The 22,448-nt window shown below is 27.8% G+C and overlaps 1 protein-coding gene across 2 annotated transcripts in view; it reads left to right on the top strand.

Moving 5' to 3' along the window:
- LOC126899209 (uncharacterized) overlaps positions 1-22,154 on the top strand; it is a 38,841-nt gene extending 16,687 nt beyond the window's left edge. The window contains exon 2 of one of the 2 annotated variants that reach the window (XM_050673811.1): positions 21,155-22,154. In XM_050673811.1, the coding sequence (XP_050529768.1) occupies positions 21,211-21,993 (783 nt within the window). In that variant the 5' untranslated portion in view covers positions 21,155-21,210 and the 3' untranslated portion in view covers positions 21,994-22,154. The remainder of the gene's footprint in view (positions 1-21,154) is intronic. The other variant, XM_050673820.1, reaches the window with a different exon arrangement.
- The last annotated feature ends 294 nt before the right edge of the window (positions 22,155-22,448 follow it).

Here is a 22,448-nt window from a genome sequence, read left to right as displayed (position 1 = left end):
TTTTTTAATTATTCTATAATATAAAAACAATTATTATAATTAGATTATTAATAATTTTTGTGTATGACAGGGGTGTATTTAAGAGAGATTGGCCCCTCCTTGAACAAGCGCTATCAATATTTTTTTAGGGCCCCGGGTCTGGGGCGGAGCACCAGCTAGGCGGAGCCTAGTTAGTGTATAATAACTTAATAATATTGTGTTTTAATTAAGTGATAAGTTGGTGAATTTTAAAAATAAAATTTTTATGTTATGTTATTTAGTTTCTTGGACTTTGAGGGGTGGCGGGGAGGGGGAAGCCCCCACAAGTCTATGGAGAATTATTCATTTCATCCCCCCCCTGAGCAAATTTGTAAATACGCCACTGGATCGATGCAAGATATCTGACCGCAATGCTGTGATTTTTTAATTATTTCTATTGCTGAAGGATTAGGTAATAACGTATCAAAGTTAATATTCGACGCGAAATATTATTTTTTAGAAAGAAAAAGGCAAATGAAATAAAATTTTTTTTTATTTTTTGGATAAAAATAGACTTGTCTTGCATTGGGTTGGAAAATTACTTCCAGACATTATGAATAGATGATTGCCAATCTTGGTATCATTTGAGAGAGCAAGTCAATTACTTAGGGTCCCAAAAATTGATAGTGGTTCTGGCGAAAATCAGGGAAATGCAATTTTTGATTTATTACAAGTTTGGGATGTAAAAGATAAAATACAACCTTGTGTTGCGACACAAAAACTTATAAAACAGGTCGCTTAAAAGGCGTTTGTATATTGCTTGAATAACTTATTTTTTTGGATGCAACGCCTCTTAATGGTGTAAATTTGACTACCTTGATGTTTTCATCACGCTAGATGGATGTCTAAAGCAATTTATTCCCTAAAAATATACATGTTCAAAAAACAGTTTAAACTTAAAACACGAGAAAAACACGTATTTCGTGATATTTGTGTATTTTTGGTAAAAGTTTACGTCGAGACTTGGATTAAGGGATCTATTACCATACAATCACCATTTAATGATTTATGTTTCTTAAAAGTTTTAATTAACTATCCTGATTCTTTTATATATAAAGCTGCAACACAGAAATTTTCAGGGCATTTATGATATTTATCACTCGAAAATGTAGCTTTAAATTTGTATAAAAGGATCAATAATATACCAATAGATTTTTTGGAAACTCATCCATATAGCTGGGTTGAAAATCCTGATTTTCAAAATGGTTTGAAAGTTTTATCTAATCTTTTTGTGAAAAACGATAATGCTTATGCATAAAACTTATGCAAGATTACAATGAAATATTAACTCATGATGAAGAGCAAAAACAGTTTCAACTACAAGTCATCAATGATTATAGATCACAATGTGAAGATTGTTCTAAAAATACATTAATGAATAAGAATTGATAATCCAATCAAAAATAAAATTTATTTATATTGTATATACTAGAATATTTATTTTTAATATTTTATTTATTTTTTTCTTATAAACTTTTACGTAAAAATCATATATTTTGAGATAAAGCACAATAACTGAAAAACTACCCATTCGATCGAATTTTCCACCCTCTTGCGGCATGTGTTAACGTCAACCTATCTATCGAGAAGAATTTAAAAAACGACTTCAGTGTTTAATATTTATTAGTAGTTCATTATAATTAATATAGATGAATTGTAAAATAATCGTAATAATAATCTATACTATTAATAGTACGGCGACGAAATATACTGAGAGATATACAGAAGAGTGCGTTTAAAACAATATGAGGCGCTGGCATATAACTCGACGACACGTGCGGCGGAAGTAAGTAAAAGGTGAACTAGTTTACACTATCGTTCCGTCGTTACAAAATACAGTTGATCCCCAAATGATTATAATAATGACCAAAGAGTACTTGAATAGTTCTTACTTGTTTGGGATTGTGTAACTAAGACCTACAGTAACTGTCTATTTGGCCAACCGTTGACTAGGCCGCCCTCTTCCTACAGAGATGGAAAACTACACCCAAAGAAAAACCTCAATCAATTTTGATAGAGAAATTTTATCAAGGGTTTATGATAATGTTTTATTAATACGAACAAAATAATTATTCTTATAAATAATTATTGTTCAAGACAAGAAAAATAATTATCATATTGATAAATATATCATAGATTCAATAGTAATGATATATTTATCAAATTGAACGATGATTTTATTATATAGATCGAGGTTTTTCTCTGGGTGTAGCGCTCTCTCTTGGTTTTTTAATTATCTTGAAAAAAAAATCGTTACTTGACCACCAATTTTAAAACTGCTAATGGTTCCTATCCATTCACATATTTTAAATTAATGATGGGTATAATCGAATTATTAGTAATCGAGAGAATCGATCGAGTATACTTGTGTATTTATGGAGATAATCTCTTGAAATTTTACTCGAAATTAATATCGTTTATTCGTTTAATAAAAATAATCGATTATTTTTAATGATTTTAGGGAAGTTTCGATTACATTAAATGCATTTATAACTTATAACCAAATTTTTCAAATAGGTATAAGTAAAGAAATATGCATAAGACGTTTAATTTTTTTTTTAATCGTTCAATTATTATTTTTTTAAACTTTAATTAAATACCTAATTTACTACTTTAAAATACACCTTTTTATGCATTTAAAATAAAATATTAATAATATTTTACAAATTTATATACAATATACCATCAAACCCAGCTCAAACGTTGACTTTACATTTAAACTTAAAAATACAATTTATTGAAATATGAAATATCCTCCAAATTAAGATGCTCTAGAATAAATTTANTCAAAAGATCACAAATCGTATCTAGTTGAAGACATTACCCTTAAAAATTGAAAAAAATTCCCTCGTTCCCCGCAAATGGGGGAAATATCCAAAAAAATTACAAATTTAAAAATCGGTAAATTTTGTCATTTTTTTCACTTTTTTTTCTTAAAACTTCCATAACTTTTTCAAAAATCAACAAATTAACATACATTTTTTTTATACTAAAACCTTAGATATTTTCCTTTCATTTGATAACATTTTTTTGAAAATCTAACACTTAATCTGCTCATTGGGGGAGATTTAAAATAGCAACTTTTTTACAAAAACTAACTTTTTCAACTTAATTTTTGAGAATGTTCCGGAAATACTGCGTCCTTTAAACATATATCAAATTAAAGCTTCTTTATGTACTACAAAATGAAAAAAGAAAATTTGTTCCGACTATCTATCTTCTATGCGCAAATGGCTACCGTATTCAAAAATATGCTATTTTTCTATTAAAATTCTAGGTTTTGTATTTTATTTTATTTAAAATATCTTATTAGGAGAATATATTGACTTTCATGAATATTATATAATTTAATTGACATAGAATAAAGGTCATAAGACATAAGAAATTTAACTTATTAAACTTATTAAATTTTTTTTACTTTTTTATTTTTGTTGCGCCATGACATTCCTAAATTAACGGTTGGCGTCAATAGCTTATAAGGATCATGTGGACCGATAATACTTAACCCAAAATAAAGTACATAACCTTTAAATGATTAGTTTATATATTTAAATGATGTTGTGGCCTTATGAGCTAAGGGATACAACAAATACTCTCTCTGGTGTTTGGGTATTGAATGATGCTATAGCTGATCTGCCTCCTTCGTGAATCACATGAGCTGTACATTGACTTGGTTATCTGAGCTGATATTCTCCATTTCATTGAATCCTCTGCATAGGACAGCATTGCATTAAAAAACTGTAGGATAACATTTACATTCTTCACATCAACAATGTGGTTTTGTTTGAGAGCACAATTGCTAAAAACTGTATGAGCTTACATATTAACTATCTACGGTGTGTAGAAGTACGTAGAGCAATGCATGAGCTTGCAGGTTAGAGAGAACACTCACATATTTAAAAACCACAGAAACGTTAAATTGTACTGACAACAGCAACAGCAGCTGATAACAACGGTACAAGTGGGTATTGCACCATATCCAGTATTACCAACTAGAGGTGAACATATACTAGATTGATAACTCTTTTATGGGTCTCAAACAATTTTCATACTAAATTTAATAATTATAATTAGTATTTATTCATATATTATATTTTAAAATCAAAGAACTACTAATTAGGATATAATCAAAGAAATAAGAGTTGAATTACTTTTGGAAAAATCCACCAATTTCTCTAAATGAAACACTATCTACAGATTTTCATCGAAGCGTTTCTTATGATAGTGATTTTAATCACTGTCAAATATCATCTATACTTGCCCCATCGATGCTTATCTACACTATGCCTCGACTCCACTGTGCTACCGTTTTTTTTTTTTAATCGTTCAATTATTATTTTTTTAAACTTTAATTAAATACCTAATTTACTACTTTAAAATACACCTTTTTATGCATTTAAAATAAAATATTAATAATATTTTACAAATTTATATACAATATACCATCAAACCCAGCTCAAACGTTGACTTTACATTTAAACTTAAAAATACAATTTATTGAAATATGAAATATCCTCCAAATTAAGATGCTCTAGAATAAATTTAAAAATATAAAAATAAATAATTCCTTAATATGAAATTATTTTATTATTAAATGGAAGTTTCTGAAAATCCTTATTGTAAAGTTATAAATAATATTATTTTTATGTATTTATTTTTTAAGTTAATTGTGTTTTTGTAATATTTAAAATCCTTTAATTAACATACTTAACTCGTAACAATTTTGTTATCAGTAATTTTTTTTAAATGCTCTCAGATAACAGAACGTTGTTTACAGCCCGGTCTCATAATTATATTATGAAAGTTAATTAGAATAGTATATCAGAATTATTAAAAAATAAACAAGTATCAACTTGTAAGATGATTCAAAATGAAATAAAAGAATCACCATTGATAATTCGTCAACATACCCATATTAATTTAATATGGGTAATATAGGTATATTATTTAATATTATTAAATAGTAAGCCTATGAAAAAAAAATCCATTTAATATAAATAGTAATACATATATTGCCTTATTTATAATCATAGTATTATAAACGTAGTATTTATTACAATCACCAAAAATTACGTTCTGTATAGTACATTAGATAATCTATTATTAAATTTTGTTTTGAATGAGAATGCAGATGTTGAGTTGCTATGCAAAATAGTCCAAAATCGTCAATTTTTACCGAAAATTGTATGATTTTTAACTTTAATGCCTGATATCTCCTAGAAAACAAGTTTTCGGATATTTACCATCTTAAAGTACATTAAACTTGCTTTGACTTTGTGTAAGTTTAATGAAGTCAGGTTTTTTTTGAGCATTATGAGATATTTAAAAGAAAAAAAAAATACGGTATAAGTTTCGTTTCATCAATTTTTTAACAACATTTTGTTGTTTTGATTTCTTTTATGAGCTGCTCCCTTGTGTTAACTATATTAGAAATAGCTTTTCATAACTCTTATCGTTTTTATAATTTTCAATTCTGACCATTTTATTGTTTTTGTCCTATCTATGTAGTGTGACACTTAGGTACTCTCGTGCGTTAATTTTAGTTTTCGATTAAAGTAATATAGAAGTTTGCTATTTAATAATATTTTGTACATACAATTGATAATNCATGATATTGATAGTAACTACTATCATAACATGTAACTAAAAAGTGAAAAATAAATATAGTTTAAAAAAACTAAAAAACACGCTTTTAAAGCACATCGAACTAAAAAGTTAAAAATAATTTTTATAATAAGCTTACAACAATAATGTACGAAAAGTACTAGTATTATTGTGATAAAAGCGTCGGGCGCTCAATATACGAAAAATATGGCACAAAGCACCCACGCTTTTATCATAATAATACTAGAACTTTTCGTACATTATTGTTGTAAGCTTATTATAAAAATTATTTTTAACTTTTTAGTTCGATGAGCTTTAAAAGCGTGTTTTTTAGTTTTTTTAAACTATATTTATTTTTCACTTTTTAGTTACATGTTATGATAGTAGTTACTATCAATATCATGGTTGTAACGCGTAAAGAGGAATCAGGGTTCGATTCCGGAGTGGGAGTTTGGCTACCACATCCAAGAAAAGCAGCAAGCGCGCAACGTGGAGGTAGTGACGAAAAATGACAATACGGCAATCATTCCCCGTAATCGGAATAGATACACTATATATCTCTTAATGAGAATATAGCGTATTAATATATAAGTTTTAAAAGTAATTAAAATATATATATATATACATGTAAAGCGACTGAAGTACGTAAACGTATCATGCACGAGGTATAGCCGTGTTTTGTGGGCGGGCGTGGCGGGGGGAACGTTATACACGAGGTACATACGGCGGCAGCGGCGTCGGCTGTAGGAATATATAAATGAATATTAACATATACGTATATATAAATATTAATATATGTATGTATATATATATATAAATATTAGCGGCGATGGTAAGAATATATAATCTTCTTCGCATAATATCTCGGCACTTTCGCTGGCGTCGACGACGCGATGTCCGGCGTGATCCTCGGGCGTCAAAAGGTTAGCAGCGTAGATGACGACGGTGCGCGAGTGCGGATCGGTTTGTTGACGTTGTCACTTTGACAATGAGAAGAAGACTACGATATCATTAGCGGCGGGACGTCGTCGGCCGTGCGGCACTTGCTGGACTTTGCACCGCGGCGTATAACGCGAGATGTTGGTCAGTCAATTACTCATAATAGGGCGACGGCTGATAAAGGTGGCATGAGTTGAGGGGCATCGTGTATAATGAAGCGACGCGGGGCTGTGTCAGTCACAATAAAAATTTGTTATATATATAATTCATGACACGCACGTGTATACGGGTACGAAAACCAAAAATAAAATTATACTGAAAAATAGTGTAGGCGCCGACTGGTGAGCGTGGTGGGGTGAATGCGTTACGACGGTCTAGTCTCAAGGTCATAGAAAACGGGATACGCGACATAATAACACGTGCCGCGTGGAGTTACAAACTTACAACATACAACAAACAAACAAACAACATACATGTGAAACTAATATAAGCGTGTTAAAAAGACGAGTGTAGTATGGAACCACTTTTCGGTTATAAGTAAAGAAAAGGCTAAGTGTTCATACTGCACTAATACTTTTTCTTACAAGGGAGATTCAACAGCCAATCTTTTAAAACATTTAAAAACATTTTCCGAAAAGCATTCGTGCCTTCTAAAATATTACTTTATGAGTAAATGACATAGGCGTATTCAGGTATTTAATATTGGTACTGTATCTACTAGAGTCCCGCGTAGATACGACTGTTTATATGATGAATACTGGTGTGGTTTTGGTAACGGGTCGCAATGAAGGTACTCAATTACAAAAAAATAAAAGTACCGGTGCACCGAGTACTTTGGAATCTTTACTCTTAAGTGACAGTACCGAAAGGAACGATTACACAAAAGGAATAAAAATTCCCACCACTAGTTTACATAGTCACCGACGTGTCTCGCAGTGATGCATCCCCTGGCCCGTCCTATCTACCGACCACCCTACAAGATAAAAATAATGTTATCGTCAACACTAACGAGTGCGACGGTGGATAGGTGATAATCACGACCGGATAACGTGCTCATTCAAAGTAAATAAATAGTGCACGTGTCAGTATCTAACATTTTATGGTAACATGTTTCTGTATACAGAGTGTTCAGTAAGTCAGGAAACGGGTTTCTATTGTTCTCATTGTTTGTATCAATGAGAACAATAGAAACCCGTTTCCTGACTTACTGAACACCCTGTATATCATTTCTAAATATAAATTTTCACATAAATTTAACAATGAATTTATATAATTATAATCAATTTTGATAATACGCTATATTGAATAGATTTTTTAACGAATTTTTTATTGTTTTTCGGCACGAAACTAAGAGGTTATTGGTCTTGTGATGCTATGCTTTTTTTTATGTATTTGTATGTATTTTTTTGTCAATAAAAATTCTCAGCTCTCACTAGTCCAATTTCTATGATAATACGTCAAAAGAACCGATTTTAATCTAGTTGAACTAATAGTCATCAAATATTGGAAAAAATCCTTTAATTTTAGANCGATTTTAATCTAGTTAAACTAATAGTCATCAAATATTGAAAAAAATCCTATAATTTTATAAGTTTAGACAAATATCTAATGTAAAATATGGCAACTTCATAAAAAACTTTTTTCAAATAAATATCTCCACAAAAGTATGAAAGTATAAAATTTGATTCTATACTAAATTACACAGTAAATTTATATTACTAAACAGAAACATTTTATAATCAGCATAATACAAAATATATTTTGCGTAATCACGTTTTTTACGCCGATTTCAAATCTGCAATTAGATTAATTTCCATGGCCTCTTTTTTGATATTACTACTAAATTATAAAAACGAGTATTTCCATTTAAATCATTTCTATGTAATGCTTGTATTTAAATAGATGCTACAAATGAAATATTTAGAACTATATTTCGTATAGTTATATCCTATAGTTTGAGTGATTTGTGAGTGAGACGACTTGGGCCACGCAGCGGATTGTGGAGTCGCCACCCTCATGGCTCCCTTGCAAAAGGAAAATCGGGTCGCCAACCACTTAGGCGAGGGTCTTGATCATAAAAAAAACAACACCCGGACCATAAGTGGATTTAAAAAAATAAACAATAAGTAAACCAATAATATTAAATAAAATAATATACACTACGATAACACAAAGTGGATCGTCGAATAAAAAATTATATATATATACAAAAATTTAAAGTGTTGTTGTAGACTATAATACGCTGATGCCTTGTAAATAAAACAAAATATGTTTGTTAGATGTCACCAGTGGAAGACATAGTTTAGCATGTCGAAGACCGTTACCTTAAAACTAGGGAGAATTATTTAAAGGTAAAAAAAAAATAAGATACACGTGAATAATGAAGATATTCACGCAAAAAAAGATTTTTGTTGATTAAAAAATGAAGGGGACTTTATTAAATTATTACAGTTAAGTTAATAGTGGACAAAACCCGAAGGCAAAAACCACTCTTAAAATGAAGGGACAAGAAAAAAAAACAATTATTAAGACAAAAAAAATTTTAACCTACAACTTTGAAACATAACACGTGAAGTGTCTTCTGCATAGGAACAGGTCCGTGTACTCCGAGCACAGCGGATAATTTTTGTAATCGGGCCGGTCGGAACGTACTTGGGCACTGCGGGAATAATATATATATGTGTTAAATATACATGACACACCACTGACCAATAACCTTATAAATATCAATACTAGCCAAAGTTTATATACATTTCATAAAAACAATGAATTTAAAACAGAAAAGGCTCAACACATTATATTAAATAAAAACAATACGATACTCAGTCCCAGACGGGACTCATCCGAAGATGGGGATCTCGGCCCCAGAAAATGGCCGACACCTTACAAAAGTTAATACATATTTTAACAAAACGACACACACGAAAAAAAAATTAATGTTGGCTGTATGCACACAGCAACAAATGACCACAACGGTGGTTCAAAGGGAAGAGAGAGTCAATTTTTGTTACACACAGGGCGAGACACGATGACGACGACAATTACGTTTGGGAGAGGGTATCGGCTTAACAATTTACAAAATATAAAAAAGATAAAATTATGAACAATATTAAAATTATACAGGTATTGACAGTGGTGGCCAGTGTATGTGTCATATAGGGAACGATTATTAAACTGACAATGAATATTGTGTGTATAGCGTTTAACTTGACCGCAACAATACAGTTTTCTGATTACACGGCCGGATATAACGTACGCGTGCCTATTATCAAAGCAAAACATTAAATTTATCTATACCATAAAAATTCATATTTTGTCACGTTACAAGTTTTTAACTAATTAGTAACAATATAAAAAATCCATCACAGTGGGGTGGTGGCACAGTGCGGTCGTGGCACAGTGGGGTCGTGGCATAGTTCGGTCCAGTATAGATGATATCTGACAGTAATTAAAATGACTATCATAAAAAACGCTTCAATGCAAATCTGTAGATAGTGTTTGATTAAAAAAAAAATTTGTTAAAATAGCATATTTTTAATATGGTAGCCATTTGCGCATAGAAGATAGGTCGTCGGGACAAATTTTTTTTTTTCATTTGATTGTATATAACATAACCTTTGATTTGATATAAGGACGCAGTATTTCCGGAACGTTTTCAAAAATTAAGTTGAAAAAGATCTATGTTTTTTACAATATTTCAAGTTTTGGAAGCCCCCTATATAAGGAGAAATTGTCCAATTTTAATAAAAAGTATGTCAAATGAAAGATGTACTTTTAATGTATTTAGAAAAAAAAAATTTGCGCTGATATATACATTTTTCAAAAAGTTATAGCATTTTTAAGTTGAAAATTTTAACACAAAAATAGTGTTTTTTTAACTACGGCAGCCGTTTAAATGTAGAAGAAAAAGTGTCGGTAAAATTTTTTTTTTTTCATTTTATAGTACATAAAATAAGCTTTAATTTGATAAATGTTTAAAGGACGTAGTATTTCCGGAACATTTTCAAAAATTAAGTTGAAAAAGTTAATTTTTGTAAAAATGTTGCTATTTTAAATCCCCCCAAATGAGCAGGTTAAGTGTTAGATTTTCAAAAAAATGACATCAAATGAAAGGTAGATATCTAACGTTTTAGTATAAAAAAGAATTATGTTGATTTGTTGATTTTTCAAAAAGTTATGGAAGTTTTAAGGAAAAAAATGACAAAATAAGGGATTTTTAAATTTGTAATTTTTTTGGATTTTTCCCCCATTTGCGGGGAACGAGGGAAAATTTTCAATTTTTAAGGGTAATGTCTTCAACTAGGTATGATTTGTGTTCTTTTGACGTATTTTTGAAAGAAATCGGTCCAGTGAGAGCTGAGAAAAAATGGCAACAGACATAAAAAAAAAAATACATCATAATAAAATTAATACCTTCTCCGCTTCGCATCGAAGCTAAAATTAGGGGCATTAGAAAAAATCTAATTGCATATTTAAAATCTACCCAAAACTTGATTTCCAATAGTATATTTCTGACTCTGATGAAAATTGCTTGTTAATCATTTATTCATAATTAATAACAAATTATTTTCTGGAAAGTATTGTATTAAATTAATACTATTAATCCCTTCAGTTTTTATATGTTTGCCATAAATGTAACATCTACTTTATAATTTTTTATAATTTCTCCGTAAAAATTACAATACTAAATTAATAAAATATCAGTATCATACTGAATTTAATTTCTATGGTAAATATTTATTCATATATTATACTTATAAATCGAAAAACCGCTAATCAGGAATAACAAATGAAATAGAAATTCATTTTGCTTTTGGTATAATCCACCAATTTGCTAAAATTAAACACATCAAATCTACAGATTTTCATGTAATCGTTTTTTATGATAATGATTTTAATCACTGTCAGATACCATTTATACTTTTCCCAACTATGCCACATCCACGTTGTGCTGCGACCCCACTGTGTTCCCCATTCTTTTTAGAGTATTTTTTTGAACATTGACAGTGATGAAAATCTGTACACCAGATGTACATCATTAATTAAAGTAAAGGACTATATGGAATTTATAATAATTTATTTAAGAATATTAATTTTCAAAAAAAATTTTGTAAATACGTGTTCTGCCAATATTTGTACACCAGAGGTAAAATACTTCAAGTCGTATTATTTTTCTTTAAATAATGATACTATTTGTATAATATTTACTGTAATGTAAAAATGTGACTTGGGATAGTTTATTTTTAGTGTACAAATATCAAGGTGATAATTATTTAAAAACAAATGGTTACGACTATATCTACCTACCAGTGCAACAAAACTAATATAATTTTAACTTAGTAAATAAGTTGATAAAACATGTAAAATTTAATGCAGATTGTATCATACATATCTGTTATTGTTAAGTCACATACGATTTGGCGTTTAATGCATTTCAGCGAATATATGAACATTCTGTTTTTTATGAATTATGCAAATGTAATAAAAAGCTTTCATTACGACTTTCTTATTTTAGCTTCGATGCGAAGCTGAGAAGGTATTGGTTTTACTATGTGTTTTTTTTTTTTTGTATCTGTTACCACTTTTTCTCAGCTCTCACCGAACGGATTTCTTTCAANTGTTTTTTTTTTTGTGTCTGTTACCACTTTTTCTCAGCTCTCACCGAACGGATTTCTTTCAACGATACGTCAAAAGATCACAAATCGTATCTAGTCGAAGACATTACCCTTCAAAATTGAAAAAATTTCCCTCGTTCCCTCCAAAAAAATTACAAATTTAAAAATCGCTAATTCTCGAAATTTTTTCAATTCTTTTTACTAAAAACTGCCGTAACTTTTTCAAAAATGAACATATGAATATAAATTTGACCTTTTTTCTGCTCACAGGGGGAATTTAAAATTACAACTTTTTCAACTTAACTTTTGAAAATGTTCCGGAAGGTCTGACACTTTTATATATATCTTAAATTAAAGCTAATGTAATATACTTTAATTTGAAAAAAAAAAATTTGACCTCTGGACTTGTCTTCACGGCGAAAATGGCTACTGAATGCTATTTTCGTGTGAAAATTCTCGATTTTATTATTTATATTATATTTAACTTTATAATGCTATAACTTATTGAAAAGTTTATGGATCCACACAAATTTTTTGGAGAAATAATATTTTTTAATAAACCCTTTTTCATTCGACATACTTTATCTTAATCGAGATATTAATAAGGAACCAGCAGATCAAGTAGCTTTTGGAATAAAACACCAATTTTTTTTAAATTAAACACTATCTAAAGATTTGCATCGAAGCGTTTATTTTTGATAGTGATTTTAATCACTGTCAGATATCATTATACTTGATCCAACTATGCCACGTCACCACTGTGCCGCCAACCCCTTGTCCTGGGTTTTTTTAATGAATACGTTCAACTGAGCTGTATTTTTATCTAATTAAAGTTAAGATTTTTTATGATGTATAGAAACAAAAGCGCTGCCTTTATGCTTTTATTATTTATAATGTATATAATTTTATAAATAATTTTGTAGTTATGTTCTTTTATTAAAATATTCTAATTATTACATTGTTGTACATAATTTAGCTTAAAAAAACCCAGCACAGTGGGGACGTGGCATAGTTGGGTCCAATATAGATTTAATCTGACAGTGATTAAAATCATTATCATAAGAAACGCTTCGTTGCAAATCTGTAGATAGAGTTTAATACTAAAAAAAATGATGGATAATTACAAAAGCAACATTAACTTCTATTTCCTTAATTCTATTCAGCTTAGTAATTCTTTTAATTATATATTATATACATTTTATAATTGTTTTCAAATTATTATTGATTTTTAATATGTTAAAAGTAATAATTTTTAACCTACTTTTTTGTGATTTAAAGTGAATGTTTATTTAAAAAAAAAATGAATTATTAGCATAACTTGTTGCTTAATTTGAATGTTTGAAATTGACATCATTAAATAATAAAAATGGTATAATAATGATAATGTAATAACATAATTTAGAACACATCTAAAATCATGGAAAATCAATTCTAATAACATTGTTGGAGAATATTATTTTTAATAAACTAAAGAAAAACTTGTGTGATTAAATAATATACATTATTTTTTTTCAAATATTCTTTATAGATAATCTTTGAGCTAAAAATAATAATATTTTCATTGATAATTGTTTAATAATCTATATTATTATATTGTAACTAAAATTTTAAAGTTCAAAAGTATAGTATAAAAAAAGCTTGTTTGAATTAATAATACACAATTTATTTTTTTCAATATTATTTATTAATATATTTTTAAGTTAAAAAAAATGTTAGCATTTCAGTGATAGCTATTTTAAAAAACTATGTAATTATATTGTAAATAAAATTTTATGATTCAAAATGGCAATGGTAAAAAATTCACTCACAGCACAGAATTAATTATTTTTCATTCTTCTTCGATATTTTCATAGTCATTAAATGTAACTTGATATTCTTTTGTTATGTTAGTAATGAGAATATTCATAGCTTCAATTAGTTCTTTACTTTTGTTTTTAACTTCTGTTGGAGGATAATATTTTTTGTCAATTAAATTTTTACTTATTATAGATTCATACGTTTCCCAATTGTTTCCTCCAAAGATTACAATATCATGCCCATTATTAGAAATTTGCATCAATTTTTCACCTTCGAAAAAAATATCTATGATTTTTATTATTTCACTAAAAAGTGTTACGATTCCAAATTGTGGAAATGAATTTTCTTTTTTTGGTAAATTTTTGAAATTCTCTGAAATATTTGTGACGTTTTCTAAGACTCCATTTTTTAAATTAATAAACTTAAAATAGTTACTTATAGTATTTACCGCAGTACTAAATTTTCTAATAATTTTATCATAATTCAATGGTTTTATTGCCATATTACCATAATGAGCCAAAACATACACATATTTTAATGATCGATACAGCATGGCATCTTTATAGAAAGGATAAAGCCAACGCTTCCATTCCGTTTGTACTGAACCTTTCCAACTCAGAATTGTCGTATATGTAGTAACAATTCTAAATCCATCAATTGTAAAGTCTCTGTAGGGTCCTATTACCTTTTCATTTTTCAAATATTGTTCGTTTTCGAATAACAAATTATCTAATTGAATTTGATCAATATAAAAACATAGTAAAAATATTGTTGACAAAAATAAATTTGAAATGTTCAGCATCGTCTCGATATTTGTGCGTTACAAGTTAAATTTTTGATTACTTTAATAAACTAAAATTCTTGTAAAAATAGTTAAATTTAATATTACCTGCTCTTTTTTTATTATTGACGCACGTAATATAAAATATGTTTTTATTTGTCTTACTGAATGAGTATTTTTAATTTGAAACTATTTAATAATGAAATATTACATTTTTATCAAATTTCTAAAGTTACCATTTTAAGTTCAAACCATTTATACTTTTAACTCAGGATTAAATAATGAATACAATTGAAATTTTTAAATATGAAGAACTATATTCATTGTAGATAAGTTTTTCATGTATTGGGAAATCTTTATCGCTTAGATAAATCAATAATATGAATTGAAATTTTTATGATTCAAGAGACTGGATTTTAAAATGTGAACAGCTATAACAGAGGTTTTTTATTTATATTTGTTAAACCAAGAAATTATAATTCTATTCATTTCGTCCTGTTTTATCCCCTTTTAGGTAAAAAACCATCTCTTTTTTTATGATAATTTTCGGAGTGTAGTTTTGCCTACCTATGTGGATATTGAATAATGTATGAAGAATAGACTTTTTTCTACACATATTTTTTAAAAGTTACAACAAATTTATTGTTGTATATAATTATTAATAAATAAAACAAATAAATTATCAAATAATTATTTAATTATAATAAAATATAAAGTGTGATTGGTTAACTTTGTCTCACAGTAGGTGTATAAAGTATGAACAAGGACCCCCCCAAAACGGCTCCGCCGTTTCATCTCCCTATCGGTGTAAACACCCGGGGGTATATGGTGAAAGATAGATCTTACTCGTTCCTAGATAGTGTTGTGTTATACCATGGTATATGTTCAGTTACCATGGTATATTAATAGTATACCTTGGTATATTCATTGTATACCGAGGTAGATTGTACATTATATCGTATACTTTGATATATTACAGAAAATTGCATAATTTTAGAAATATGTTAAATTATTTGAAAAGTGAAAAGTGCAATCGAGCGGCGGCAGCGGCATATTAACTCAACAATACCTGAGTAGCATTATTTTGGTTCACGGTTGGTTCAAGCGACCCATAAGTGCTGAGACCGTTCAATGTTCAAAATAATCGTACGGATTCACCAAAGTTCTTTCATTATAATGAAAGAATCGTAATAACGGTTATAGCCGTTCAAATATTTTTATTAATTTATACTATTATTAGACATATTATCCCTTGATTAGTAAATTAATTAAAAAATTTTAAAATAATAGTCATAAAATATTTTCATTGAGACTATAGCGCGAATTTAACGTACGAACTTAGGGCGGAATATCCAGGCGTGTCAGTAACCGTTGACCAGCAGTTTCAGTTCGCACGATTTTTATAGTTATTTAATTTTTCTGTGACATTTTTTCAAATCATCAACGATTAATTAACTCTTTTTACAAATTATTTTTTCTATACATTTATCATTTTCACAGCGACTAGATAACTTGTCAAGACTGCTCATTTTCCCTATTCACTCTCGCTTATATATTTAACTGAAAAGTTCAATAAAATATAAGTATATTTAATTTAAATAAGGAATAAAATAATAAATAGTTATTTTAATTAATTTTAATAATAGCATATATTATTTTTTTAGCTTCGATGCGAAGCTGAGAAGGTATTAATTTTACTATGATGTGTTTTTTTTTTTTTTTTATGTCTGTTGCCACTTTTTCGCAGCTCTCACTGGACCGATTTTTTTCAACAATACGTCAAAAGATCATAAATTGTATCTAATTGAAAACAGTACCATTAAAAATTTAAAAATTTTCCCTCGTTTCCCGTAAATGNATCACAAATTGTATCTAGTTGAAGACATTACCCTTAAAAATTTAAAAATTTTCCCTCGTTCCCCGCAAATGGGGGAAATATCCAAAAAAATTACAAATTTAAAAATCGGTAAATTTTGTCATTTTTTTCACTTTTTTTTCTTAAAACTTCCATAACTTTTTGAAAAATCAACAAACTAACATAATTTTTTTTTAAACTAAAACCTTAGATATTTTGCTTTCATGTGATATCATTTTTTTCAATATCTAACACTTAACCTGCTCATTGGGGGGGATTTAAAATAGCAACTTTTTTACAAAAATTAACTTTTTCAACTTAATTTTTGAAAATGTTCCGGAAATACTGCGTTATTATTATATAAATTTTATAATCAAAAAAATAAATAAAAAGAAAAAACTGATCGCTATTGACTTTAACTAGATCATTGATTTAATTTTTTAACGAACTCACTTTAATGCGCATTATTCGAATAATTATACAATCTATGTGCGAACATATAATTTTATTCAGTTTACTTCGTATTGACATTTGACACGCAATGTGGCGTTTCGCTCTATTAAAATCATTGTTTCCCATTTTTTTTCTTATTTTAATTTATTTTATTTTTCCCGCCCATATTGTTGTGTGAATAGATAATATTTGATCGTTAATTAATATTGCGTGAATATCAAACGAGTATAAAATATGACAATAATCAATGAGTTGGTATTGTTGTAGACAATAGTTTCAAATCAAATTTGATAATGTTTTTTTTTCTAAGTATGCATGCAAAAATATAATTTTACAGTATTTGTTGGTTATAAGAAAAATGCGGTTTCTATTTTCGCTAACAAAAAATACACTTTCACCAAAACTTTGTTCATTAGCATTTTATCACCGCGTCTGTTTGATAATAGTTGAGAAAAATAACTGTCATTCTATAAGAGTTCAAAAATAATATCTAATTCACGCAATATTTTTATATTAACTAAGTTCTAGATTACTATTTTTCTGCAATAAAGTAGTTAAATTTCAATTACTAGTAGAATTACCGATTACAACTTTTGTTCTTAATGATTTTTAAAAATGTATGTTATACAACCGAAGTTCTTTGATTATTTATTTCTATGTAAATATTTTATAGTTAGTATTAATTTATTAGGAAATCAAATATGTATTAAAAAGGTTAACATACATACATTTTTATGAACTCTCTCAGATAATTAATTAACTTATTTAAAACATAAAATAGAAGTTAAACAACTTTAAAATGCTATACAAAGACGAAATATAGTTAAAAATTAAATGTTAAATACCGTAATTATTTATTTTCGATCCTCAAAATGAATATCAACGTCGAAACCAAAACATTTCTGTCTAATGAACAGCACAATTCTTTCTAAAATCATAATTCATTTCTAAAGAAGATATTTTCAGATGTGATTCTTCTATTTCATTACTAAAATTTTCAGAATAATCGCTTGCCAATCTGTTTTCAATTCAATTTGAATTCTTCAAAAATTAAATGCATTTTTTGGAGCCTCGACGCATAGATGGGATGTATTATTAAGAAACAGTAGAAAACATAATAGGACATTAAAAAGCCTCTCAAGTACACAATGGTCTTGTCGTGATGATGCTGTAGAATCATTAGCTGGTAATTATGAAGAGGTATATAACAAGTTAACTGAAATTTCTAAAAATATGGATGAAAATGCTGATACTCGTCACGAGGCCGATTCAATTAAGAAAAAGTTAATAAAATTAGAAACAGGTTTTATGACTATTTTTTGGAAACGTGTGTTAGGCAGATTTAATGCAACAAGTATTTATTTACAAAGAACTGAAATTGATATAGTTACTGGTAATAGTATGCTACAATCGTTGGTAAAATTTGTTGATGAACTTCGAAATGATTTTGACGCTATTGAAGATGAAACAAAAATATTAAGTCTCTCAGTTAGTAAAGAATGGTCTGATGGAGGAAAAAATAAACGTAACATTATTCAAACATATTCAGATGGTACTACAGGTCATGAAAGTTTAAAAGGTAGAAATAAATTTAGAGTCAATACTCTTTTTGTTATTATTGATAAATTGCAAGCCGAATTAAAAAAACGTAGCTCAGCTTATGACAATATAACAAACCTCTTTGGATTTTTGACTCATTGAAAAAATCTGGAAATAATTTAGTCAAAATTTACTCACGGGATCTTGAAGAAGGCCTTTACGACGAATTGAAACAATTCATAGGTATGGTTCAAGTCTTGGAAAATAAAAAATTAATAAAAAACCCAATCAACATGTTCAAATTTATTGTTGAAGATAATCTTTTGGTCACTAATTGTGAAAGTGAACGATCTTTTTCTGCACTATCAATAATTCATCAGCGTTTGTGTCAATTTCTTTATTCATTTTTGGCTCCAATTCAGTATTTCTATTGGATGAAAGTAATTGGATAATTTAGGAATTTTTTCTTCCCCTTCTTTTTTAATTTTCTGAATTTTTCGTTTAAAAGCACCAGATTTATATTTTCGAGGTGACATGATCATTAACCTCACAAGAGCAACTGTCGTTTACGATAATATAATCAGAACTGAGGAGTGCGGTTTTTGATTATAAAAAGTATGTCGTTTAAAAACTATTTATATCACAATATTAAGATAACTTCGTATTTCTCAAAAATATATGGTTTAATGTTGATAGATTGGTGATATCGATTGGTAATAGTGTGTCGTCGTTCATCGACCGAATATTTTTATCGCATCGGCGAATCGGGAGCACATTAGACTACGAGGATAAAGTATTGTGAGTCAAACACACAAATGCGATAAGCCACGGACACTATAATTAATTGTGTGTTGGTAATGAAGTATTAAAGTCCATTTTCAAATTTCATAAATTTGAAAATTATAAATAATTGTTGTATTTATTTGATGCCATTTTATATGAAAAAATCCAGTCAAGACGTTGAAGCCCCTTTAAACTCGGGGCCCGGGACTATAGCCCCTCCAAGTCCCCCCCTTGATCTAGCCTTGGTTCCCATTCATTTCTTCGAGTAGATTTAGATTTTTAAGGTCATCTTCTTTGCCTGTTAAAACAATAGAAATGTATCAAATAATATTATACCCAACATTATTACCTAATACTTTTTTCAATGTTCTAAATTTCAATATGTTGCAGCCTCCTAATTTCATACATTTTTCGACAATTTCATGTCCTTTATTTAGTGGAATACTTTGTTCTCGAAGTCGTGGAATTGCTAGCGTCAGGGAATCAAGGTTTCATTTAATGTAAATTAGATGATTGGACTTAACATATATGTTGGATTTTATTATAGCTACAGGATCATTTTCATCAAAGGATTCAATTATCCGTTTTAAAATTTCAAAATATGTACAGTTGCATAACGCAATTGTTAACCAAGTTCCCTATTGTGTAATGATGGGTGCTGGAGGTAATTTTATATTAGGGGCTTCAGTTTTAAAAATGTTTACTCGGTGTAGGTATTTACGATATATGTTCCTTATATTAGCCACTAAATTGTTGACGTTTTCTAATTCAAAACAATATTCTTTGGCTAGACCATGTAAGTTATATGTTAAACAAGTAAGATGAATCTTTTTTGTGTAAAAAGATTGAAGAATACGAGAAGAATTTGTATTTATGTACGGCGCGTCGTCAGTTATAAGCAATGATATTATCGTATTATATTCGGTTGGGCTATAATAACAAATTTTACAAACGAGCTAGACTCGATAATTTTTTTTTCGGTATTGTTTTAATATGAATAGTTCAAATACTAGTATTTATAATTGAAACTCAAAACAAAAAAAAATAAAATTTTAGATAGATATTCTTTAATTTTAATATTAATATTGACTCTATACTATGGACTCAACCATTAGACCTTGATATAGAATGTTCAAAAAATAATTTTAATGATGATATAAATTAGAAGAAGTAAAATGTTTAACCAAAAAATTGTTTTTCATTATTTAATTTTCAAGAAATTAGAATTGAAAATTATATGTTTTTACTTAATTTATTATTCATTTTCGTAAGTAAAACTAGACCTCGTGACATTTCATAAAAAAAAGTTATTACTCGATATTTATAAAAAAATGTATAAAAACAGTTCAAAATTAATGCAACAAAAGTTCCTTAAACATAAATAAAAAAATCCTGCTATAGCTTTTCAAATTTTAATTTTCAATTTCTACTAGTTAGTTATTTAAGGGATTATAAACATTTTCCGATCAATTAAAAAATATTTCAAATGAAAAAAGTTCTTCATATTTTAAAAGTTAAACTCTATTCATAATTTTAGAACTCAGTTAAAAGTGTGCATAGTTTTAATAACATTAAATAGCAATTTTTTTTTACTAAAAATATGAAGAAAAAATGTAATATTTCTTGTATTAACATTAATTAATAGATTGAAATCAAAAATACTCATTCAGTTAGATAAATAAAACTATATTTGTGTCAATAATAATTATAATAATGTCAATAATATAAATTAGACAATTTTTGATTAAATTTTTTTTATAACATTTTTAGTCTAATCAAAGTAGTCAAAAACTTTAAACCTGTAATGCACAAATATCGATATTAATATGATGTTGAAAATTTCAAATTTATTTTTGTTGACAATTTTTTTATTATGTTTCTACATTGATCAAATTCAATTAGATGATTCATTATTTGAAAACATAAAATATTTGGAAAACGAAGAAGTAAAACTACCTCAGTCAAGCGACTGGAAAGATAGCAATGTAGTTGGTATTTCTTTTTTTACAATTTTAAGTATTAAATTTTTGATTGAAACAGAAGATGAAGCAAACATTTGGTTTTACCCTTACTATAAAGACGCCATGGTGTACCGATCTTTAAAATATGTGTATCTATTGGCACAATATGGTAGTATGGCAATTAAACCAAATATTAATTGTAAACCATTTGCAAAATTTAATACCGCGGTATATACTATAAGTAATTATTTTAAATTTATTTATTTAGAAAATGAAGTTCTTGAAAACATCAGAAATGTTTTAGAGAATTTTAAAAATTCTCCAAAAGAACCATATTCTGTTCCACATTTTGAAATCATACACCATGTTTTCAGTGAAATTATAAATATCATAGATAATTATTTCAAAGGTGAAAATTTGTTAAAATATTCTGCTGAAGTACCTTTTATTCCTTTACCTATAGGAGGAAATAATTGGGAAACATACGAATCCGTTTTAAGTAAAAAATTAAAAAAAGATTATTATCCTCCTACTAAAATTGAAAACAATAATAAGGAACTAATTGAAGCATTGAACATGCTCATTACTAAAGTAGTAGATGAATATAAAATAACACTTAATGGCTATGAAAATAAAAAAGAAGAATGAAAAATAATTAATTCTGTGCTGTGAGTGAATTTTTTTTTTTACCATTGCCATTTTGAATTATAAAATTTTATTTACAATATAATTACATAGTTTTTTAAAATAGCTATCATTAAAATGCTAACATTTTTTTTAACTTAAAAATATATTAATAAAGAATATTGAAAAAAATAAAATGTTTATTATTAATTCACACAAGCTCTTTTTGACTGTATACTAAAATTTATTCTCTACAAGACTATTTTCATAACTGAATTTACAAGATATTTTCAAAGTTATGTTATTAAATTATCACAAAACTAAATCAACAAAATATTTTTTAGTATTATGTAAAAAATATACTTGAATAATTTTTTTAGACTACAAAAATATAATAGATAAAAATCAACCTTTTTTTTCACGATCGACATTACTGTGGGCCGCCCTGAAACTACCATTAGGCATTACTTCAGGGCCGT

The sequence above is a fragment of the Daktulosphaira vitifoliae genome, unplaced genomic scaffold (assembly GCF_025091365.1).
Source record: "Daktulosphaira vitifoliae isolate Bord-2020 unplaced genomic scaffold, ASM2509136v1 Scaffold_1, whole genome shotgun sequence".
Lineage (NCBI taxonomy): Eukaryota > Metazoa > Arthropoda > Insecta > Hemiptera > Phylloxeridae > Daktulosphaira > Daktulosphaira vitifoliae.
The sequence above is the reverse complement of the archived record's forward strand: the minus strand, read 5'-3'. Positions and strand labels throughout refer to the sequence as shown.